The 24,309-nt window shown below is 45.2% G+C and overlaps 2 protein-coding genes across 5 annotated transcripts in view; both read right to left on the bottom strand.

Moving 5' to 3' along the window:
* Positions 1–6,465, bottom strand: part of LOC110530860 (ZZ-type zinc finger-containing protein 3) — a 66,253-nt gene extending 59,788 nt beyond the window's left edge. The window contains exon 1 of one of the 2 annotated variants that reach the window (XM_036986720.1): positions 6,252–6,465. The gene's annotated coding sequence lies outside the window, so the exon portion shown is untranslated. Of the gene's footprint in view, positions 1–5,201; positions 5,428–6,251 lie in introns of those variants that run through there. The other variant, XM_036986721.1, reaches the window with a different exon arrangement.
* Positions 6,466–7,847: 1,382 nt separating this feature from the next.
* The window catches only part of usp33 (ubiquitin specific peptidase 33), a 74,717-nt gene continuing 58,255 nt past the window's right edge, over positions 7,848–24,309 (bottom strand). For all 3 annotated transcript variants that reach the window (XM_036986719.1, XM_036986718.1, XM_036986717.1), the window contains exons 18-23: positions 23,074–23,243; positions 22,833–22,914; positions 22,536–22,644; positions 12,664–12,766; positions 11,677–11,745; positions 7,848–11,079 (exon numbers count right to left, since the gene is read on the bottom strand). In XM_036986719.1, the coding sequence (XP_036842614.1) occupies positions 10,919–11,079; positions 11,677–11,745; positions 12,664–12,766; positions 22,536–22,644; positions 22,833–22,914; positions 23,074–23,243 (694 nt within the window). In that variant the 3' untranslated portion in view covers positions 7,848–10,918. The remainder of the gene's footprint in view (positions 11,080–11,676; positions 11,746–12,663; positions 12,767–22,535; positions 22,645–22,832; positions 22,915–23,073; positions 23,244–24,309) is intronic.

The following is a 24,309-nucleotide window of genomic DNA, read 5'->3' as shown; positions in this document are numbered from 1 at the left end:
CCCCCCCAGTCATCACAGCCCTCTGTCCTGACCGTGCTGGACTAGACAGTGAGATAGTGTCATCTCTGACCCCCCAGTCATCACAGCCCTCTGTCCTGACCGTGCTGGAATAGACAGTGAGATAGTGGAGCTGCAGGCAAATTGCAAGGTGAACTAAGATCAGGTGTTACCCATTTCTGGGGCCTTGTGTCAGACACAGAGTATCCACTTCTTAAGCAGTGTGTGCAAAAGGTGACATTTTTTGTCAGGACTTATTCATGTGAAACAACTGTCACAACGTGGCCCTTTTGGGTGTATATCACCCCCCCCCCCCCTCCCCTCTCTCCCAAAACAGGTTTTATTACCTCAGGTCATAAATACCATGTAGAAATGTTGGGTTTGACAGGTTAGAGGGGAAAGAAACCTCAGAGAACAAAGAGCCAAAACTGCCAATCCCCAAAATTAGAGAATTAAACAATATTTATATTTTTGAGAATGTGGGAATGGTCTGTGGGTTTTTAAAAACCAATCCTGTCGCAGTTGTTTTATTTTGTGACAGTAGAACAAGATAACGATATCTCTGGAAGGGTACATTCCCCAGTTATTCGTTTTCTACCTGAATGTTAGGTAAAATATATGATTGAATTTGAAACTATTTGTGAGAAGATGTAATGTTGACCTTCTAAACGAGATACTTGTTCAGGTATAAAAGTTAACTAGGCGGTGGCCACACTCACGTGAGCCAAGACATCACATTAGGCGTCATGGAACGCCCTTTTCTCAGAAATGTATAAAACCCACTTCCTAGAAAATGTACATATAGTCAGAGAATGCCGAGTTGAAATGACTACAACTCTATAAAACTAAAGAACAATTATTCACACTGCAGCTGTTTAAATAGTTTAGTCTGGTAAACGCATCCGATCTACGAACACGTCTGAACTTTCATCTGGACCTAGTGCTCGCGCCTCGTGAGTTTGGATTGTGTACTAAACGCGCAAACACAAAAAGGAGGTATTTGGACGTAAAATGATGGACTTTATCGAACAAATCAAACATTTATTATGGAACTGGGATTCCTGGGAGTGCATTCTGATGAAGATCATCAAAGGTAAGTGAATATTTATAATGCTATTTCTGACTTCTTGACTCCACAACATGGCAGATATATGTATGGCTTGTTTTGGTCTCAGAGCTGTACTCAGATTATTGCATGGTGTGCTTTTTCCATAAAGTTAAAAAAAAAATCTGACACAGCGGTTGCATTAAGGAGAAGTGGATCTAAAATTCTATGCATAACAGTTGTATCTTTTAGCAACGTTATTATGAGTGTTTCTGTAAATTGATGTGGCTCTCTGCAAAATCACTGGATGTTTTGGAACTACTGAACATAACGCGCAAAAGTAAACTGAGATTTTTGGATATAAATATGATCTGTATCGAACAAAACATACATGTATTGTGTAACATGAAGTCCTATGAGTGTCATCTGATGAAGATCATCAAAAGGTTAGTGATTCATTTTCTCTATATTTCTGCTTTTTGTGACTCCTATCTTTGGCTGGAAAAATGGCTGTATTGTTTTCTGTGACTTGGTGCTGACCTAACATAATCACATGGTGTGCTTTCGCAGTAAAGCCTTTTTGAAATCGGACACTGTGGCTGGATTTACAAGCAGTGTATCTTTAAAATGGTGGATAATACTTGTATGTTTGAGGAATTTTAATTATGGGATTTCTGTTGTTTTGAATTTGGCGCCCTGCAGTTTCACTGGCTGTTGACGAGGTGGGACGCGAGCGTCCCACATACCCTAGTGAGGTTAATGATAGTCAACAACACAAGATTTAATTTTCAACAATGAACATTGTTTCTCTGTTTTTGTTTCACAGACTGACCAATGCACACCTGGATTGCATCACAAGGATAGCAACAGACTATACATTTAGAATTAATTCAGTCAAGAAGCAGAGGGGACATTTTCGTTCATTCAACTACTGAGGTAACCCTTAATATTTTTTTATTTTTTATTTATTTATTTCACCTTTATTTAACCAGGTAGGCTAGTTGAGAACAAGTTCTCATTTACAATTGCGACCTGGCCAAGATAAAGCAAAGCAGTTCGACACATACAACGACACAGAGTTACACATGGAGTAAAACAAACATACAGTCAATAATACAGTATAAACAAGTCTATATACGATGTGAGCAAATGAGGTGAGATGAGGGAGGTAAAGGCAAAAAAAGGCCATGGTGGAGAAGTAAATACAATATAGCAAGTAAAACACTGGAATGGTAGATTTGCAATGGGAGAATGTGCAAAGTAGAAATAAAAATAATGGGGTGCAAAGGAGCAAAATAAATAAATTAAATACAGTAGGGAAAGAGGTAGTTGTTTGGGCTAAATTATAGGTGGACTATGTACAGGTGCAGTAATCTGATGGAGATGTTTGATATGGGTCTGGAAGGAGAGTTTACAGTCTAACCAGACACCTAAGTATTTGTAGTTGTCCACGTATTCTAAGTCAGAGCCGTCCAGAGTAGTAATGTTGGACAGGCGGGTAGGTACAGGCAGCGATCGGTTGAAGAGCATGCATTTAGTTTTACTTGTATTTAAGAGCAATTGGAGGCCACGGAAGGAGAGTTGTATGGCATTGAAGCTTGCCTGGAGGGTTGTTAACACAGTGTCCAAAGAAGGGCCAGAAGTATACAGAATGGTGTCGTCTGCGTAGAGGTGGATCAGAGACTCACCAACAGCAAGAGCGACCTCATTGATGTATACAGAGAAGAGAGTCGGTCCAAGAATTGAACCCTGTGGCACCCCCATAGAGACTGCCAGAGGTCCGGACAGCAGGCCCTCCGATTTGACACACTGAACTCTATCAGAGAAGTAGTTGGTAAACCAGGCGAGGCAATCATTTGAGAAACCAAGGCTGTCGAGTCTGCCGATGAGGATGTGGTGATTGACAGAGTCGAAAGCCTTGGCCAGATCAATGAATACGGCTGCACAGTAATGTTTCTTATCGATGGCGGTTAAGATATCATTTAGGACCTTGAGCGTGGCTGGGTTGTTTACATGTGCTGTAGCCTATTTGATGTGTGTATGTATATATTTATGATGTGCTGTACATCAAATCAGTTGCATGTGCTCTATTGCACTGAATTTGCTATCAGTTGATAATTCATAATATGCGTGACGCATTGTTGTCTCTACCTTCTTGGCCTTTGTCGGTGCCCAATAATGTTTGTACCCTGTTTTATGCTGCCATGTTGTGTTGCTACCATGTTGTGTTGTCGTGTGTTGCTGCCATGTTGTCGTGTGTTGCTGCCATGTTGTGTTGTCATGTGTTGCTACCATGCTGTGTTGTCATGTGTTCCTACCATGTCGTGTGTTGCTGCAATGCTGTGTTGTCATGTGTTGCTACCATGCTATGTTGTCATGTGTTCCTACCATGCTGTGTTGTCATGTGTTCCTGCCATGTTGTGTTGTCGTGTGTTGCTGCCATGTTGTGTTGTCGTGTGTTGCTGCCATGCTGTGTTGTTGTGTGTTGCTGCCATGCTGTGTTGTCGTGTGTTCCTACCATGCTGTGTTGTCGTGTGTTCCTACCATGCTGTGTTGTCGTGTGTTGCTGCCATGTTGTGTTGTCGTGTGTTGCTGCCATGCTGTGTTGTCGTGTGTTGCTGCCATGCTGTGTTGTCGTGTGTTGCTGCCATGCTGTGTTGTCGTGTGTTGCTGCCATGCTGTGTTGTCGTGTGTTGCTGCCATGCTGTGTTGTCGTGTGTTCCTACCATGCTGTGTTGTCGTGTGTTCCTACCATGCTGTGTTGTCATGTGTTCCTACCATGCTGTGTTGTCGTGTGTTCCTACCATGCTGTGTTGTCGTGTGTTGCTGCCATGCTGTGTTGTCGTGTGTTCCTACCATGCTGTGTTGTCGTGTGTTGCTGCCAAGCTGTGTTGTCGTGTGTTGCTGCCATGCTGTGTTGTCGTGTGTTCCTACCATGCTGTGTTGTCGTGTGTTGCTGCCAAGCTGTGTTGTCATGTGTTCCTACCATGCTGTGTTGTCATGTGTTCCTACCATGCTGTGTTGTCGTGTGTTCCTACCATGCTGTGTTGTCGTGTGTTGCTGCCATGCTGTGTTGTCGTGTGTTGCTGCCATGCTGTGTTGTCGTGTGTTGCTGCCATGCTGTGTTGTCATGTGTTCCTACCATGCTGTGTTGTCATGTGTTCCTGCCATGCTGTGTTGTCATCTTTAGGTCTCTCTTTATATAGTGTTGTCTCTCTTGTTGTGATGTGTGTTTAGTCCTATATTTTTTATTTTATTTATTTTTACTCCAAGTCCCAGCCCCCGCAGAAGGCCTTGTTCTTTATTTAACTAGTCAAGTCAGTTAAGGTTAAATAAAAAATTAAATTGTATCAACCAAAAGTACACCTTGCAAAAAAAAATAGTGAGTAACACTGTCATAGTGCCCTACACACACCACTCCAACAAAGAAGTAATGTGACCTAACCATGTAGAAACTAAGGAAGGGAAAGACCGATGGAGACAGGCAGACGGGGGCGTTGTCTATTGTGACACTCTACTTTACATGCCGACTGGTTCACCTTGATGTAACAACAGCTATTCAACTGCCTACGAGCCCTGGACAAAATTATTTTCTGGATTTTTGTTTTAGATTCCGTCTCTCACAGTTGAAGTGTACCCTATGATAAAAATTACAGACCTCTACATGCTTTGTAAGTAGGAAACACTGCCGATTTTGCAGGTTATCAAATACTTGTTCTCCCCACTGTATATATGACTAGAGGAACTAACTTTGAACATGCCATAGTAAACCGTTTATTTTCTGGTTACAAAGGTTGTGAAATAAACACGCAACTCCTACTACTGAAGTTTAGAGGTTGCACCTTGCCTACCTCTCCTCTGGCACCCTATTCACAATTATAGTGCACTATTTTTGAACAGGGACCAAAGAGGTGTAAACTTCAGTCGAACGTGTCAAGAGTAAGTTACTTCCTGCCAAGGACGCGTGTTGCATGATATGAACTTTAAATTGACACGTGTTTCCACTAGCTGAGCAGACGCTTGCTTTTTGTATTCGTCCCCCCGCAACAATTCACAGTCATGTTGGTATTCTTCAATATAAATGTTTTGTGTGTTTTAAAATCGTGTAAACAAATAGTCACAACAACAAAACGCATGTGAAACAAAAGCAGATAACTACCTCGTTCTTGATTGATAGTACAAGGTGGAGTTGTTCGCAGGTAGGTGTTCTTTGATCAAACTTCACTAATTCACAATGTAAACATTGGAGTATTTACTTCGTCCTCATCTCACGTAGTTTACTTTACCAAATCACTCCATTCAATTGGCCTGACAGACTAAAACCAAATCCGCGGATTGGAACGGCACCGACAGACCGAGAGCCCCGGTTGAGCCCCAGCCTGCAGAACCCAAAGTTTCACAACACCGATGCGCGAATGTCCAATAAGCCAATGAACTAAGATCCAATACGTTAGCACAGTTAGTTTACAAATATAGTGTCTAACTCCATGGTAGCTAGTGTGCCCTATTCTACCAAGTCAAACTAGCAAGTTAGCTGGCTAACATGAGCTGCAACGTGTAGCCGCTACCGTTAGCCCACATGCTAACCAAACCCATTAAAAGGCTATACTGTAAAGCGGACATAATGTGCAAGGTTGGTCGCACCCTAATTCATTATGCAACCATAAACCGTTAGAAGACATTAGTTGAGAAAAGCTGTTAAACTTGGAACAGTTTGTAAGTGACCGAATAACGAAAAATCCTAGCTAATCATTTTCGCTAGCTAGCTTTTTTTATTACATGAAATAAAACTACCTAGCGGTTAGCTACATTGCATTGGCGCAACGGATAACTAGCCAATTCACTAGCTATATATAGGGTCGTAAAATAGCGGTGAGCTAGTGAATAATAGTTTATATGCAGAATTTTAAAAAAGGTATTTGACAAGCTAGCTAACACTAAAAGCAAGTTTAGTTGAGACACAGCTAGCTAAAACATTGGTGGTTGGCTAGCAGGGAGGCTGCTTTGCTAACAGCGGCTAGTAGCCGATTGTTCGGTGCAGCAACTTTCCTAAAGCAAATCTCCTGCATAACGGCCTCTATTGGTTGACTTAATAAAAAAAACATGTAGAGTACATAAGTTTATGCTTCACTTCTGATCACACTTGATTGCGACCGATTAATCGTTTATTGAAAAATGGTTTCATGAAGCTAGTTAGAGAATTACTCACCTCACTTCCGCAAATCGTTTGCTGCACACCGTGTGTGTGTGTGTGTGTGTGCTGCAGAGTTCCACGACTGGCGGCGCTCATCAAAATGCAACACTACATTTTTGCTGTTGCAGGGAGAACAGTAGGTAGGTCTACGGGCCAAACAACGGCTAGTGCCAAAAAAAGTGTGTGGCCCGGTGCCCCAATGCCATCTCACATCTGAGCCAAACATTGGATAAAATGTTGTTGCCACATGCACATTTGATAATCTTTTTTTTTTTAAAGACACTTTCTTATAACCTAGAAATAAAGGGTCCCTTATAATAAAATTAGTAGTTCAGAATCTTATTTGGTGAGATGCTCTTATTAGTTGCTAAACATGACATGTAATGATAGAAAACCAAGTTTTGGTCCACAATTGAATGAAACATTTCCATACAAAATGTACTTTGATCACAACACCACCAACCCCTCCCCCCTCTGGAGACTGAAAAGAGCATGGTTGCTTCACTGCCTGGTTTTTCAACTGCTTGGCCTCCGACCGCAAGGCACCACAGAGGGTAGCGAGTACGGCCCAGTACATCACTGGGGCCAAGCTTCCTGCCATCCAGGACCTCTATACCAGGCGGTGTCAGAGGAAGGCCTTAAAAATTGTGAGACTCCAGCCACCCTAGTCATTAGACTGTTCTCTCTGCTACCGCACGGCAAGAGGTACCGGAGCACCAAGTCGGGGTCCAAAAAGCTTCCCAAAAGCTCTTACAAACAAAACCACGAGACTCCTGAACATCTAATCAAATGGCTACCCAGATGATTTGCATTGTCCCCCTCCCTCTTTTACACTGCTGCTACTCACGATTTATCTATGTAGTCACTAACTACATGCACATATTACCTCAATTATCACACAAGGACTCTGTACCGTAACACCCTGTATATAGCCTCAACATTGACTCTGTACCGGTAGCCCCTGTATATAGCCTTCACATTGACTCTCTACCGTAATACCCTGTATATAGTCTCCACATTGACTCTGTACCGTAACACCCTGTATATAGCCTCCACATTGACTCTCTACCGTAATACCCTGTATATAGTCTCCACATTGACTCTGTACCGTAATACCCTGTATATAGTCTCCACATTGACTCTGTACCGTAACACCCTGTATATAGCCTCCACATTGACTCTGTACCGTAACACCCTGTATATAGCCTCCACATTGACTCTGTACCGTAATACCCTGTATATAGCCTCCACATTGACTCTGTACCGTAATACCCTGTATATAGCCTCCACATTGACTCTGTACCGTAATACCCTGTATATAGCCTCCACATTGACTCTGTACCGTAATACCCTGTATATAGCCTCCACATTGACTCTGTACCGTAATACCCTGTATATAGCCCTCGCTGTTTTTTTACTACTGCTCTTACATTTTTTTTAAAAATTTTTTTACTTAAGAAAAATAAGTGTTAAGGACTTGTCAGTAACTATTTCACTGCAAGGTCTACACCGGTTGTAATCGGCACGTGGGACAAATTAATGTTTGATAGGTAAATAAACAAGTGTAGAGAAATCATGTTTGGGACAGAACAGTTACACTATTCAACTGTTCCCTTTCATCATCAGGGTTTATTGGAATCATATCAGCCAATCAGAACAGACGTGTTCATGATATGCATTATGCCCTATAGTTCACATACCTACAGCATTATCTAGATTGCTTCTTCGGCCTTCGGGGACCACATACCATAAGCAACATACCCTTATACACATATTAATGTCTTCCACGGACACAACTGATTGTTATGTAATTCTGTACATTTCAGATAGCCACAGAAGTTTGTGATTCATTGAGTACATATTATGCAACGAGTGAGCAATTTTACATGCAATTTAATATGATAATGTGGCCAGCAAGTTTTTCAATGATTAGCGTGTCAGGGTTGGGGTCAATTCCATTTAAATTCCGTTCCACATTTTTTCTCACAGAGAAGCATTGAGGAAAATCCGAATTGGAATTTCAGTTGACTTCCTAGATGGAAATGGGATTGACCCCAACCCTGGCTTGATTGAGTGACTGGGGTCCCCTCTAAAGCATGCATGGTGAACTGAGAGCCTGCCTGACACATATTTTATGCAAAAAGGCTATTAACATCAAATGCCTCCACACTATTTCCCATGGGGCGCTGGCCCAAAGTCGTGCACTAAATAGGGAATAGGGTTCCATGGGGCGCTAGCCCAAAGTAGTGCACTATATAGGGAATAGGGTTCCATGGGGCGCTGGCCCAAAGTAGTGCACTATATAGGGAATAGGGTTCCATGGGGCGCTGGCCCAATGTAGTGCACTATGTTGGGAATAGGATACAATAGTAAATCAGCCCCCTGGTCTGGCCCATGGGGGGGGGGGGGGGGGGGGGGGGGGATAAATAACAAGGAAGTGCTGGGACTCCGGACTCACGTTAGTTCTTCTAACCCTGACGCACTGGTACATTTAAAACCCATCATCTTAACCCATCTACAGAGCAAAACATACCAGTCCTTCTTGAGACGATATAATTTAGTTATTCAGTATATCCCTTCTTGATCATCTCATCTTTTAAGATCCTTCTTCTTCGCTTTAAGGAACATGTAAGAGCTAGCACTTCTCTAACCATTCACTTCTAGAACAGGTAAGATAACTTTTTAATATCTATAGTAAAGATGTGATTTTTCTAGCTTTTCCCATTTGCATCAAACAAGACATCTTAAGAGAGTGACATCGGCTCAATTTTTGGTCAAGAGAAAACAAAATAATGAACATAAGCAGAAACAATCCTTCTAGCTGGACACAAAACAGATAAATGCTTAGTTCTGGAAACGACCGGACACCGTTTAGTTCTGGAAACGACCGGACACCGTTTAGTTCTGGAAACGACCGGACACCGTTTAGTTCTGGAAACGACCGGACACCGTTTAGTTCTGGAAACGACCGGACACCGTTTAGTTCTGGAAACGACCGGACACCGTTTAGTTCTGGAAACGACCAGACACCGTTTAGTTCTGGAAACGACCAGACACCGTTTTAGTTCTGGAAACGACCGGACACCGTTTAGTTCTGGAAACGACCGGACACCGTTTAGTTCTGGAAACGACCGGACACCGCTTAGTTCTGGAAACGACCAGACACCGTTTAGTTCTGGAAACGACCGGACACCGTTTTAGTTCTGGAAACGACCGGACACCGTTTTAGTTCTGGAAACGACCGGACACCGTTTAGTTCTGGAAACGACCGGACACCGTTTAGTTCTGGAAACGACCGGACACCGTTTAGTTCTGGAAACGACCGGACACCGTTTTAGTTCTGGAAACGACCGGACACCGTTTAGTTCTGGAAACGACCGGACACCGTTTAGTTCTGGAAACGACCGGACACCGTTTAGTTCTGGAAACGACCGGACACCGTTTAGTTCTGGAAACGACCGGACACCGTTTAGTTCTGGAAACGACCGGACACCGTTTAGTTCTGGAAACGACCAGACACCGTTTTAGTTCTGGAAACGACCAGACACCGTTTTAGTTCTGGAAACGACCGGACACCGTTTTAGTTCTGGAAACGACCGGACACCGTTTAGTTCTGGAAACGACCAGACACCGTTTAGTTCTGGAAACGACCGGACACCGTTTAGTTCTGGAAACGACCAGACACCGTTTAGTTCTGGAAACGACCGGACACCGTTTAGTTCTGGAAACGACCGGACACCGTTTAGTTCTGGAAACGACCAGACACCGTTTTAGTTCTGGAAACGACCAGACACCGTTTTAGTTCTGGAAACGACCGGACACCGTTTTAGTTCTGGAAACGACCGGACACCGTTTAGTTCTGGAAACGACCAGACACCGTTTAGTTCTGGAAACGACCGGACACCGTTTAGTTCTGGAAACGACCAGACACCGTTTAGTTCTGGAAACGACCAGACACCGTTTAGTTCTGGAAACGACCGGACACCGTTTAGTTCTGGAAACGACCAGACACCGTTTAGTTCTGGAAACGACCAGACACCGTTTAGTTCTGGAAACGACCAGACACCGTTTCCATGCATTATTTTACAGTGCTAATAGAAATTAGATATTTATACATCTATATACAAACATGACTGTCATATCATTTTCAGACAAGTTTATTCCTTCTGTCCAATATTCAAGAAGAGACGTCATGTTGTGGAGGTCAAGGTTAAAGGGGTCGTTTGATCGAATGCTTTTGAAGTAAAAAAAGATCCAAGTGCAAAATAAAAAGGCTTTAGTTGTTGTCCTCAGGGCTGGCGTTGGGGGGGGTTGTCCTCAGGGCTGGCGTTGGGGGGGGTTGTCCTCAGGGCTGGCGTTGGGGGGGGTTGTCCTCAGGGCTGGCGTTGGGGGGGGTTGTCCTCAGGGCTGGCGTTGGGGGGGGGTTGTCCTCAGGGCTGGCGTTGGGGGGGTTGTCCTCAGGGCTGGCGTTGGGGGGGGTTGTCCTCAGGGCTGGCGTTGGGGGGGGTTGTCCTCAGGGCTGGCGTTGGGGGGGGGTTGTCCTCAGGGCTGGCGTTGGGGGGGTTGTCCTCAGGGCTGGCGTTGGGGGGGGGGGGGTTGTCCTCAGGGCTGGCGTTGGGGGGGGGGGGGTTGTCCTCAGGGCTGGCGTTGGGGGGTTTCCTGTTGGTGTTAACTAGGTAGTGTTAAACGGAGCGTGTCTCCACCTCCATCTTCTCCTCGGACTGCGAGGACGCCTCCGGTTCGGGGTGAGAGACGTTGGGCCGGACCGTGACGACCGGACTCCCTCCGTGCATGGAGTGGAGAAAGTTCCAGGTCTCCTCCGAGATCTGCCCAGAGTCAGCCCCTAGAGAGGCAGAACAGAAACATGGGTTATACAAACTCAACCTGCCCAGAGTCAGTTCCTGTAGAGACAGACACGTTTAACCTGAAGTCATTATAACCTGCCCAGAGTCAGTTCCTGTAGAGACAGACACGTTTAACCTGAAGTCATTATAACCTGCCCAGAGTCAGTTCCTGTAGAGGCAGACACGTTTAACCTGAAGTCATTATAACCTGCCCAGAGTCAGTTTCTGTAGAGACAGACATGTTTAACCTGAAGTCATTATAACCTGCCCAGAGTCAGTTCCTGTAGAGACAGACACGTTTAACCTGAAGTCATTATAACCTGCCCAGAGTCCGTTCCTGTAGAGACAGACACGTTTAACCTGAAGTCATTATAACCTGCCCAGAGTCCGTTCCTGTAGAGACAGACACGTTTAACCTGAAGTCATTATAATAATCACAACAGTCCTAATAATCTCCCCAGAGTCCAAAAGCAGTTAAGACTCACCCCGAGGGCATAATAATAACCATCTAGTCCTGGCAGGACAACACAGCAAGGTAGGTTGGGCTCAATTCCATTTCTAATTCAGAGAGTTAATTGACAGTGTCAGGCTCTTACCTTGTTTGAGTGTTAGATGACCGTTCTTGTTGATGGCTATCTTAGAGTTATCGATTGGTCCTGGTGGATCTTCCAGAGAGGAGGGCAAAGCAGGTATTACACATACTACATTCCTTAAATACTACATGTGTGTATTCCATTTAATATAAAGATGAGATTAGATTACTATTTGTAATATGAGCTAAACATTAGTCGAAAAGGCATTTGTCATTCTACATGAATTTACTACCATTCACTGACCACTACAGTGTAGTGGAACAACAACCAGAGGAAGACAGACCACTACAGTGTAGTGGAACAACAACCAGAGGAAGACAGACCACTACAGTGTAGTGGAACAACAACCAGAGGAAGACAGATCACTACAGTGTAGTGGAACAACAACAACCAGAGGAAGACAGACCACTACAGTGTAGTGGAACAACAACCAGAGGAAGACAGATCACTACAGTGTAGTGGAACAACAACAACCAGAGGAAGACAGACCACTACAGTGTAGTGGAACAACAACAACCAGAGGAAGACAGACCACTACAGTGTAGTGGAACAACAACCAGAGGAAGACAGATCACTACAGTGTAGTGGAACAACAACAACCAGAGGAAGACAGACCACTACAGTGTAGTGGAACAACAACCAGAGGAAGACAGACCACTACAGTGTAGTGGAACAACAACCAGAGGAAGACAGATCACTACAGTGCAGTGAAGTGAAACATTTACAACTAGTCCTGAGGTCACAGCTAGGGGGCAGGGACTCCCAGTGCTTTAGCCACTCACCATTGTCCTTTCCCTTGACGAAGCCCTCCCACTCTCTGAACCAGCCACTCACCATTGTCCTTTCCCTTGACGAAGCCCTCCCACTCTCTGAACCAGCCACTCACCATTGTCCTTTCCCTTGACGAAGCCCTCCCACTCTCTGAACCAGCCACTCACCATTGTCCTTTCCCTTAACGAAGGCCTCCCACTCTCTGAACCAGCCACTCACCATTGTCCTTTCCCTTAACGAAGGCCTCCCACTCTCTGAACCACTGCATGCTGATGCAGTATATGACCACTGGAGATTCTTCCTCCTGAAACGCCTTGTTCAGCTGGTGGGGGGGGGGGGGGCGCGATAGGGAGAGAAGAGGGAATGGGCGGGGGAAAAGGGGGATGAGGGAGAGATGTAGAGGAAGAAAGAAGATTGAAAGATCATAATTTCACTTAGTTTACAACATTAATTTATCTACCGCTCTCTTCTATTCCTCCCTGAGACATCTCTTCCCTCCCTCCCCTTTCTCCCTCCCTCCCCCCTCTTCTCCCTCCCCCCTTTCCTCTCTCTCTCCCTCCCTCCCTCCCTGCCTCCCTCCCTCCCTCTCTCCCTCTCTCCCTGCCTCCCTCTCTCCCTGCCTCCCTCTCTCCCTCTCTCCCTCCCTCCCTCTCTCTCTCTCCCCCCCTTTCCTTCCTCCCTCCCTCCCTCCCTCTCTCCCTGCCTCCCTCCCTCCCTCTCCCCCCCCCTTTCCTTCCTCCCTCCCTCCCTGCCTCCCTCTCCCTTTCCTCCCTGCCTGCCTCCCTCCCTGCCTCCCTCCCTGCCTCCCTCCCTGCCTCCCTGCCTCCCTCCCTGCCTCCCTCCCTGCCTCTCTCCCTGCCTCTCTCCCTCCCTCCCTGCCTCTCTCCCTCCCTGCCTCTCTCCCTCCCTCCCTGCCTCTCTCCCTCCCTCCCTGCCTCTCTCCCTCCCTCCCTGCCTCTCTCCCTCCCTCCCTGCCTCTCTCCCTCCCTCCCTGCCTCTCTCCCTCCCTCCCTGCCTCTCTCCCTCCCTCCCTGCCTCTCTCTCTCCCTCCCTGCCTCTCTCTCTCCCTCCCTGCCTCTCTCCCTCCCTGCCTCTCTCCCTCCCTGCCTCTCTCCCTCCCTGCCTCTCTCCCTCCCTGCCTCTCTCCCTCCCTGCCTCTCTCCCTCCCTGCCTCTCTCCCTCCCTGCCTCTCTCCCTCCCTGCCTCTGCCTCCCTGCCTCTGCCTCCCTGCCTCTGCCTCCCTGCCTCTCTCCCTCTCCCTCCCTGCCTCCCTGCCTCCCTCCCTCCCTGCCATCCTGTCTGTGTGCAGTCAGTGGCCCTGTCTCAATAGCGATCCATGCATCTTAAATAGTAAAACGGAGGAGGAAAAAAAAAGACAGTTTTCTAGTATGTGACATTTTGAAAAACGAGTACACTTTATATATATATTTTAAATGACCATTTTCTTCTCTCTCTCAGACACTTCAGAACAAACTTCCTTTAGATGTTGTTGTTGTTGGTGGGGACGATCTGTTCGTTATTCAATGTGTTTATATGGGCTAATAGCACTAAGGCCAAATAAACATGTTTTATATATATTTTTGACACTTCAAGGAGTCTTAATTCAAAATCAATTGGCAAAATTATCCTTGACATGACCTTCTTAAAGAAATTCCACGTAGCTTACGACGGGACTTAGCTGTAGAACGTTCTGAGGACCTGAGGGCCCATGCAAAATCTTTTCATCCTCCTGTGGAGGAGAAGTGGCGTTGTCCTCTTCATGACTCTGTTGGTGTGTTTTGGACCATAAATAGATCATTAGTGATGTGGACACCGAGGAACTTGAAGCTCTCGACCTGCCTTAACAAATCATGTCCAATTAATTGAATTTACCACAGGTGGACCCCAAGTTGTAGAAACATCTCAAGGATGATCAATGGAAACAGGATGCACCCGATGTCAAGAGGTCTGAATTGTTTCCGAATGCACTGTATACAGCTCGTTGAGTACGGTCTTCGTGCCAGCATCGGTTTGTGGTCGTAAACAGAAAGCTACGAAAAATACATGCTACATGACCCAATGTATGTGGACACCTGCTCGTCGAACATCTCATTCCAAAATCATGGGAAATAATAGGCGTTGGTCCTCCTTTGCAGCAATAACAGCCTCCACTCTTCTGGCTTTCCACTAGATGTTGGAACATTGCTGAGGGGACTTGCTTCCATTCAGCCACAAGAGCATTAGTGAGGTCGGGCACTGATGTTGGGCGATTAGGCCTGGCTCGCAGTCCGCATTCCAATTCATCCCAAAGGTGTTCAATGGGGTTGAGGTCAGGGCTCTGTGCAGGCCAGTCAAGTTCTTTCACACCGATCTCGATAATCCATTTCTGTATGGACCTAGCTTTGTGCACGGGGGCATTGTCATGCCGAAACACGTTAGGCCTTTCCATAACTGTGGCCACAAAGTTGGAAGCATAGAAGGGTCTAGAATGTCATTGTATGCTGCAGTGTTAAGTTCTCCTATCACTGGAACTAAAGAGCCTACAGTTGATCAGGGCAGCTCTAGCAGCGAAACATTTTTACAAACTGATTTGTTGGAAAGGTGGCATTGTATTTAAAGTAACTGAGCTGTTGAGTAAGGCCATTCTACTGCCAATGTTTATCTATGGAGATTAAAATTTAGCACACATCATATGCCTGCCAGCAACAGGTGTGGCTGAAATGATCAGAATCCACTAATTTTAAGGGGTATCCACATACTTTTGTAAATACAGTGTAGATGAAAATATCTTGGTAAATAGTACGATCTACAGTTTATCATGAGGTACTCTACCTCAGGGGAGCAGAACCTCGAGACTTCTTTAATATTAGAGATGGCGCACCAGCTGTTGTTGACACCCTCCCAAGTAAACAACTTGGAAGACGGCGAAGATTCTGCGATGGCTCTCTTTAGATTGATCACGACCATTTCATCATACATCTTTAGAAAGCCCCGTGCCTTTAGCAGGATTATAAGTTATAACTGTTCCGACAAAAAATGTTAGCTTACATGGTTAATTGCTGTTTACTTCCTATTTAACGTTAGCCTAGTTTGCTAGCTAGCGTCATTGCACTTAGGGGTTTAAATCACTACTCCAAACAGTCACAAAATGTTTGTTTTGCAATGAAAACCAGTGTTTTCATTTGCTGTCCAATAGAAACTGTAGTTTTCATTTGCTGTCCAATAGAAACTGTAGTTTTCATTTGCTGTCCAATAGAAACTGTAGTTTTCATTTGCTGTCCAATAGAAACTGTAGTTTTCATTGCAAAAACGGAACTTTGAAGTGATGATTATACCCGTGTTGTGGTGAAAGTAAATGGTTAGATGCACTCGTTAACGGTTTCACCGTGGCACGCCAATTTAATAAAGTATGTGGGAGTCTAGCTACAGGAACTTTACAACTCTACTTTGCTCATGTTTTGGTTAATGTTGTACTTCATCTGATGTATTTTAATTACATTTTATTTCACCTTTATTTAACCAGGTAGGCCAGTTGAGAACAAGTTCTCATTTACAAGCGACCTGGCCAAGATAAAGCAAAGCAGTTCGACACAAACAACACAGAGTTACACATGGAATAAACAAACATACAGTCAATAATACAGTAGAAAAATCTATATACAGCATGTGCAAATGAGGTAGGATAGGAGAGGTAAGGCAATAAATAGGCCATGGTGGCAAAGTAATTACATTATAGCAATTAAACACTGGAATGGTAGGATGTGCAGAAAATGCATGTGCAAGTTGAGATACTGGGGTGCAAAGGAGCAAGATAAATAAATACAGTGTGTGGATGAGATAGGTAGTTGGATGGGCTATTTACAGATGGGCTATGTACAGATGCAGTGATCTGTGAGCTGCTCTGACAGCTGGTGCTTAAAGCTAGTGAGGGGGATATGAGTCTCCAGCTTCAGAGATTTTTGCAGTTCGTTCCAGTCATTGGCAGCAGAGAACTGGAAGGAGAGGCGGCCAAAGGAAGAATTGGCTTTGGGGGTGACCAGTGAGATATACCTGCTGGAGCGCGTGCTAGGGGTGGGTGCTGCTATGGTGACCAGTGAGCTGAGATAAGGCGGGGCTTTACCTAGCAAAGACTTGTAGATGGCCTGGAGCCAGTGGGTTTGGCGACGAATATGAAGCGAGGGCCAGCCAACGAGAGCATACAGGTCGCAGTGGTGGGTAGTATATGGGGCTTTGGTGACAAAACAGATGGCACTGTGATAGACTGCATCCAGTTTGTTGAGTAGCGTGTTGGAGGCTATTTTGTAAATGACATCGCTGAAGTCGAGGATTGGTAGGATGGTCAGTTTTACGAGGGTATGTTTGGCAGCATGAGTGAAGGAGGCTTTGTTGCGAAATAGGAAGCCAATTCTAGATTTAATTTTGGATTGGAAGGAGAGTTTAGTCTAACCAGACACCCAGGTTTTTGTAGTTGTCCACGTATTCTAAGTCAGAGCCGTCCAGAGTCGTGATGCTGGACAGGCGGGCAGGTGCAGGCAGCGATCGGTTGAAGAGCATGCATTTAGTTTTACTTGCATTTAAGAGCAGTTGGAGGCCACGGAAGGAGAGTTGTATGGCATTGAAGCCCGTCTGGAGGTTAGTTAATACAGTGTCCAACAATGGGCCATAAGTATACAGAATGGTGTCGTCTGGGTAGATGTAGAGTAGAGGTGGATCAAAGAATCACCAGCAGCTAGAGCGACATCATTGATGTATACTGAGAAGAGAGTCGGCCTGAGAATTGAACCCTGTGGCACCCCCATAGAGACTGCCAGAGGTCCGGACAACAGGCCCTTCGATTTGACACACTGAACTCTATCAGAGAAGTAGTTGGTGAACCAGGCGAGGCAGTCATTTGGGAAACCAAGGCTGTTGAGTCTGCCGATAAGAATGTGGTGATTGACAGAGCCGAAAGCCTTAGCCAGGTCGATGAATATGGCTGCACAGTATTGTCTCTTATCGATGGCAGTTCAGATATCATTTAGGACCTAGAGCGTGGCTGAGGTGCACCCATGACCAGCTCGGAAACCAGATTGCATAGCGGAGAAGGTACGGTGAGATTCGAAACGGTCAGTAATCGGTTTGTTGACTTGGCTTTCGAAGACCTTAGAAAGGCAGGGCAGGATGGAAATAGGTCTGTAACAGTTTGGGTATAGAGGCAGGGCAGGATGGTTATAGGTCTGTAACAGTTTGGGTCTAGAGGCAGGGCAGGATGGATATAGGTCTATAACAGTTTGGGTCTAGAGGCAGGGCAGGATGGATATAGGTCTGTAACAGTTTGGGTCTAGAGTGTCTCCCCCTTTGAAGAGGGGGATGACAGCGGCAGCATTCCAATCTATGGGAATCTCAGACAATACGAAAGAGAGGTTGAACAGGCTAGTAATAGGCAGATCATTTTAGAAAGAGAGTGTCCAGATTGTCTAGCCCGGCTGTTTTGTAGGGGTCCAGATTTTGCAGCTCTTTCAGAACATCAGCCATTTGGATTTGGGTGAAGGAGAAGTGGGGGAGGTTTGGGTGAGTTGCTGTGGGGAGCGCAGGGCTGTTGACCGGGGTAGGGTTAGCCATGTGGAAAGCATGGCCAGCCGTAGAAAAATGCTTATTGAAATTCTCAATTATTGAGGATTTATCGGTAGTGACACTGTTTCCTATCCTCAGTGCAGTGGGCAGCTGGGAGGAGGTGCTCTTGTTCTCCATGGACTTTACAGTGTCCCAGAACTTTTTGGAGTTTGTACTACAGGATGCAAATTTCTGTTTGAAAAAGCTAGCCTTAGCTTTCCCAACTGCCTGTGTATATTGATTCCCAACTTCCCTAAAAAGTTGCATAAAACAGGGGCTGTTCGATGCTAATATAAAACGGGGGCTATTCGATGCTAATGCAGAACGCCACAGGATGTTTTTGTGCTGGTCAAGGGCATACAGGTCTGGAGTGAACCAAGGACTATATCTATTCCTGGTTCAACATTTTTTTTTTGAATGGGGCATGCTTATTTAAGATGGTGAGGAAGGCACTTTTAAAGAATAGCCAGGCATGATCTACTGACGGGATGAGGTCAATGTCATTCCAGGATACCCCGGCCAGGTCGATTAGAAAGGCCTGCTCGCAGAAGTGTTTTAGGGAGCGTTTGACAGTGATGAGGGGTGGTCGTTTGACCGCAGACCCATTACGGATGCAGGCATCGCTGAGATATTGGTTGACAACAGCAGAGGTATTTGGAGGGCAAGTTAGTTAGGATGATATCTACAAGGGTGACCATGTTTACGGATTTGGGGGTTGTACCTGGTAGGTTCATTGATCATTTGTGTGAGATTGAGGGCATCAAGCTTAGATTGTAGGATGGCCGGGGTGTTAAGCATATCCCAGTTTAGGTCACCTAGCAGCACGAGCTCAGAAGATAGATGGGGGGCAATCAATTCACATATGGTGTCCAGGGCACAGCTGGGGGCTGAGGGTGGTCTATAGCAAGCTGCAACGGTGAGAGACTTGTTTCTGGAAAGTTGAATTTTTAGAAGTAGAAGCTTGAATTGTTTGGGTACAGACCTGGATAGGATGACAGAACTCTGCAGTAGATTGCAACACCGCCCTCTTTGGCAGTTCTATCTTGGCGGAAAATGTTATAGTTAGGGATGGAAATTTCAGGGGTTTTGGTGGTTTTCCTAAGCCAGGATTCAGACACGGCTAAGACAGAGTTGGCAGAATGTGCTAAAGCAGTGAATAAAGCAAACTTAGGGAGTAGGATTCTAATGTTAACATGCATGAAACCAAGGTTTTTATGGTTACAGAAGTCAACAAATGAGAGCACCTGGAGAGTAGGAGTCTTTGTGATGGAGTGTGAGAAAATACACTGCAGCTGTGGGCTCCTCTCCCTCCCAGAAGGGTTCAGATGTGGAGGTGGGAGAAGGAAGTGAATGCCAGGGAGGCAGCCTTATGGCCATGATTAATAAGTAGTTATGTATTCATTTTATTTATAGTTATTCATTTTCCACTGTTTTTGGTGAAGTCCTGCTAGAGAAGACAGATGTTGGGCCCAGTTATCCCGCTAGCTTTGTTTCTTTCTCTCGTGTGACTCACACATTTTCGTTAATTACTATAGCTCCCACCTTGGGCCAATCAGTGTGATTTTGTAGATGCCGGATCAAAATTGCAAGACGCATCGTTCACCCAAGTTTCGTAAAAATTAAAATAAATAAAAAATAGGGCCAGTGCTCTCAGATATAGCGTGTAAATAGGGAAGGGAAAGGGAGATACCTACTCTGTTGCACAACAATGCATTCAACCAAAATGTGTCCTAGTCATGTCAGGACTGGATATTGTTGTAATGTTTAAGTCACTCTGATATCACAGACATGGGAAAATGTATAGAATAGCAAAGAAATGTTGCTTTAAAATGCGTATGTCAAAATATTCTCTCTGCTTACAACGGTGGTAGCAGTTTGTGCCCATAGAAATAGACGTGGCGCGTGCCAGCAGGGGGTGTGGGCACGGCATGTCCCCCAGTGCTGGAAGGGGGGCACGGCATGTCCCCTAGTGCTAGCTTTAGTCAGTGTGTCTATAGTACGGGTGGTTTATCTGTAGTCAGTGTGTCTATAGTACGGGTGGTTTAGCTGTAGCCAGTGTGTCTATAGTACGGGTGGTTTAGCTGTAGTCAGCCAGTGTGTCTATAGTACAGGTGGTTTAGCTGTAGTCAGCCAGTGTGTCTATAGTACAGGTGGTTTAGCTGTAGTCAGCCAGTGTGTCTATAGTACGGGTGGTTTAGCTGTAGTCAGCCAGTGTGTCTATAGTACGGGTGGTTTAGCTGTAGTCAGCCAGTGTGTCTATAGTACGGGTGGTTTATCTGTAGTCAGCCAGTGTGTCTATAGTACGGGTGGTTTATCTGTAGTCAGCCAGTGTGTCTATAGTACGGGTGGTTTATCTGTAGTCAGCCAGTGTGTCTATAGTACAGGTGGTTTATCTGTAGTCAGTGTGTCTATAGTACGGGTGGTTTATCTGTAGTCAGTGTGTCTATAGTACGGGTGGTTTATCTGTAGTCAGTGTGTCTATAGTACGGGTGGTTTATCTGTAGTCAGTGTGTCTATAGTACGGGTGGTTTATCTGTAGCCAGTGTGTCTATAGTACGGGTGGTTTAGCTGTAGCCAGTGTGTCTATAGTACGGGTGGTTTAGCTGTAGCCAGTGTGTCTATAGTAAGGGTGGTTTAGCTGTAGTCAGCCAGTGTGTCTATAGTACGGGTGGTTTAGCTGTAGTCAGCCAGTGTGTCTATAGTACGGGTGGTTTAGCTGTAGTCAGCCAGTGTGTCTATAGTACGGGTGGTTTATCTGTAGTCAGTGTGTCTATAGTACGGGTGGTTTATCTGTAGTCAGTGTGTCTATAGTACGGGTGGTTTATCTGTAGCCAGTGTGTCTATAGTACGGGTGGTTTATCTGTAGCCAGTGTGTCTATAGTACAGGTGGTTTAGCTGTAGCCAGTGTGTCTATAGTACGGGTGGTTTAGCTGTAGCCAGTGTGTCTATAGTACGGGTGGTTTAGCTGTAGCCAGTGTGTCTATAGTACGGGTGGTTTATCTGTAGCCAGTGTGTCTATAGTACGGGTGGTTTATCTGTAGTCAGCCAGTGTGTCTATAGTACGGGTGGTTTATCTGTAGCCAGTGTGTCTATAGTACGGGTGGTTTATCTGTAGTCTGTGTCTATAGTACGGGTGGGTTTAGCTGTAGCCAGTGTGTCTATAGTACGGGTGGTAGTAGCTGACACCAGGTCCATCTGTCTCCATACATTAATGATGAACCACTGTCTTTGTCTCAGACTCAGCCCCTCGTCTCCTGCTGGGGCAGAGGGCTAATGCCAATCAAATAGAATTACGACCTCATTGACTTGAATTGGGACGCCATTCTAGTCATTCTATTTCTAGGGCTACAGCACAGTCACCATCAGTCACCTCATCGACTGGTTAACTAACTACACCAGAGAATACCCGTTCACACACAAGCTGCCTTCTAATTCCCCACTAGTATTGAAAACTTTGTTAACCATCCTGAAATTCCCAGGTTTTCCAGAAATCCTGGTTGGAATATTTCCAGGAACCCTGGTTGGAATATTTCCAGGAATCTGGAGGGAGGGAATAAGCAGGTAATCCTGGTTGGAATATTTCCAGGAATCTGGAGGGAATAAGCAGGTAATCCTGGTTGGAATATTTCCAGGAATCTGGAGGGAATAAGCAGGTAATCCTGGGAATTTCGGGAAGGTTATCAGAATTTGTGCACCGTTTACCATTGATTTAAAATTATTGGATTTTTAAACTGCATACATACAGTTGAAGTTGGATGTTTACATACACCTTGGCCAAATACATTTAAACTCATCTTTTCACAATTCCTGACATTAAATCTTAGTAAAAAATTCCCTGTTTTCGGTCAGTTAGGATCCCCACTTTATTTTAAAAATGTGAAATGTCAGAATAATAGTAGAGAATGATTTCAGCTTACATTTCTTTCATCACATTCCCAGTGGGTTAGAAATGTACATGCACTCAATTAGTATTTGGTAGCATTGCCTTTAAATTGTTGATCTTGGGTCAAATGTTCTGGGTAGCCTTCCACAAGCTACCAACAATAAGTTGGGTGATTTTTGGCCCATTCCTCCTGACAGAGCTGGTGTAACAGTCAGGTTTGTAGGCCTCCTTGCTCGCACACGCTTTTTAGGTTCTGCCCACACATTTTCTATAGGATTGAGATCAGGGCTGTGTGATGGCCACTCCATTCCCATTATGTCAATTAGCCTATCAGAAGCTTCTAAAGCCATGACATCATTTTCCGGAATTTTCCAAGCTGTTTAAAGGCACAGTCAACTTAAGTGTATGTAAACTTCTGACCCACTGGAATTGTGATACAGTGAAAAGTGAAATAATCTGTCTGTAAACAATTGTTGTAAAAATTACTTGTGTCATGCACAAAGTAGATGTCCTAACCGACTTGCCAAAAACTATAGTTTAACAAGAAATGTGGAGTGGTTGAAAAACGAGTTTTAATGACTCAAACCTCCAACTTCAACTGTAGGTTAGAGGCCATTCCCACCATATTTCTCCTTACCCGGACAAACATGTCCAACTCAGTCTTGCGTCTCTTCTCCAACTTCTCAATCTCCGTCTGGCACGTGTGACACACATACAGGTGGTTGACAGCAGGCCCGCCTCCATACCTGAACAGACCAATCACAGCTTACTAACACACCTGACCAGTGACCACAGACTTTCAGCATCTTGGGCGTAATATATACTGCATCTCTAATGGGTGTTTACCTGCTGTAGAGGTTAGAACATTCTCTCTTCATTAGAATATCTACCTGCTGTAGAGGTTAGGACATTCTCTCTTCATTAGAATATCTACCTGCTGTAGAGGTGGTCCCACACGTTCTGAGGCAGCATCACGACCAGATCATCAATGAAGGCTGCTTTGGCAGGCGGCACACCTGATAACACAACATTTAAAAACACTATAACCACTTCATTATGAGCTTCATTTAGTCAATAACATTTCCATTTCTCTCAACTTCTATTGATGAAATGACTCGGACTAGTACAAGCCATCGATTGATTGATTGATTGGACAGATTCAGCGATCTCCACACCTCCGTGTGAACAGAGGAAGTTGTCGTTGGAGATTGGTCCAGGCTCAGCAAAGGTCTTGAACTTGTTGAGCCACTGTCTGGAGACGTAGAACTGTAGCAGGCTGGGCTCTGTCATGTTCAGTAGACCGGTAACCCTCCTCCTCTCCTTCAGCGCCTCCTCGTTGCTCTTCCTGGAGGGGAACACAATCATTAAGGCTAAACTGAAGAAATTAAGATTGGCACTAAATCGGCATTTTGCATTTTATTGATGGCAATTTGAATGCACAGAGACTCCGTGACGAGATCCTGAGGCCCATTTTATGCCATTCATCCTCCACCATCACCTCAAATCAAGCTTTATTTATACAGCATATTTCAGACATGGAATGCAACGCAATGTGCTTTACAGGAATACAATTTATAAAAAAACAATAAATAAAAGCTGAAATATTTACAAGACAAACAGATTTAAAAAACTAAAGAATGACTGAACTACTAAAAAACACCCAGAGGAAAAGCAAAGCTAAAAATATGTGTTTTAAGATCTATTTTAAATGTCCACAGTTTCAGTCCCCCTCAGGTTCTCTGGCAGGCTGTTCCAGAGGCTGGGGCCATAGTAACTAGAGGCTGGGGCCATAGTAACTAGAGGCTGGGGCCATAGTAACTAGAGGCTGGGGCCATAGTAACTAGAGGCTGGGGCCATAGTAACTAGAGGCTGGGGCCATAGTAACTAGAGGCTGGGGCCATAGTAACTAGAGGCTGGGGCCATAGTAACTAGAGGCTGGGGCCATAGTAACTAGAGGCTGGGGGCATAGTAACTAGAGGCTGGGGGCATAGTAACTAGAGGCTGGGGGCATAGTAACTAGAGGCTGGGGGCATAGTAACTAAAGGCTGGGGGCATAGTAACTAAAGGCTGGGGGCATAGTAACTAAAGGCTGGGGGCATAGTAACTAGAGACTGCCTCTCCATGCCTCTTGGTCCCCTCAGGGTCTCTGGTTGGGAGAATAATAACTAAAGGCTGTCTCTCCATGCCTCTTGGTCCTGGGCTTTGGGATAGTTAAAATGCTGCCTCTCCATGCCTCTTGGTCCTGGGCTTTGGGATAGTTAAAAGGCTGTCTCTCCATGCCTCTTGGTCCCAGGCTTTGGGATAGTTAAGGCTGTCTCTCCATGCCTCTTGGTCCCCTCAGGGTCTCTGGTTGGGAGAATAATAACTAAAGGCTGTCTCTCCATGCCTCTTGGTCCTGGGCTTTGGGATAG

The sequence above is a fragment of the Oncorhynchus mykiss genome, chromosome 8 (assembly GCF_013265735.2).
Source record: "Oncorhynchus mykiss isolate Arlee chromosome 8, USDA_OmykA_1.1, whole genome shotgun sequence".
Taxonomy (NCBI): domain Eukaryota; kingdom Metazoa; phylum Chordata; class Actinopteri; order Salmoniformes; family Salmonidae; genus Oncorhynchus; species Oncorhynchus mykiss.
This window is presented reverse-complemented; position numbering and strand designations above follow the sequence as displayed.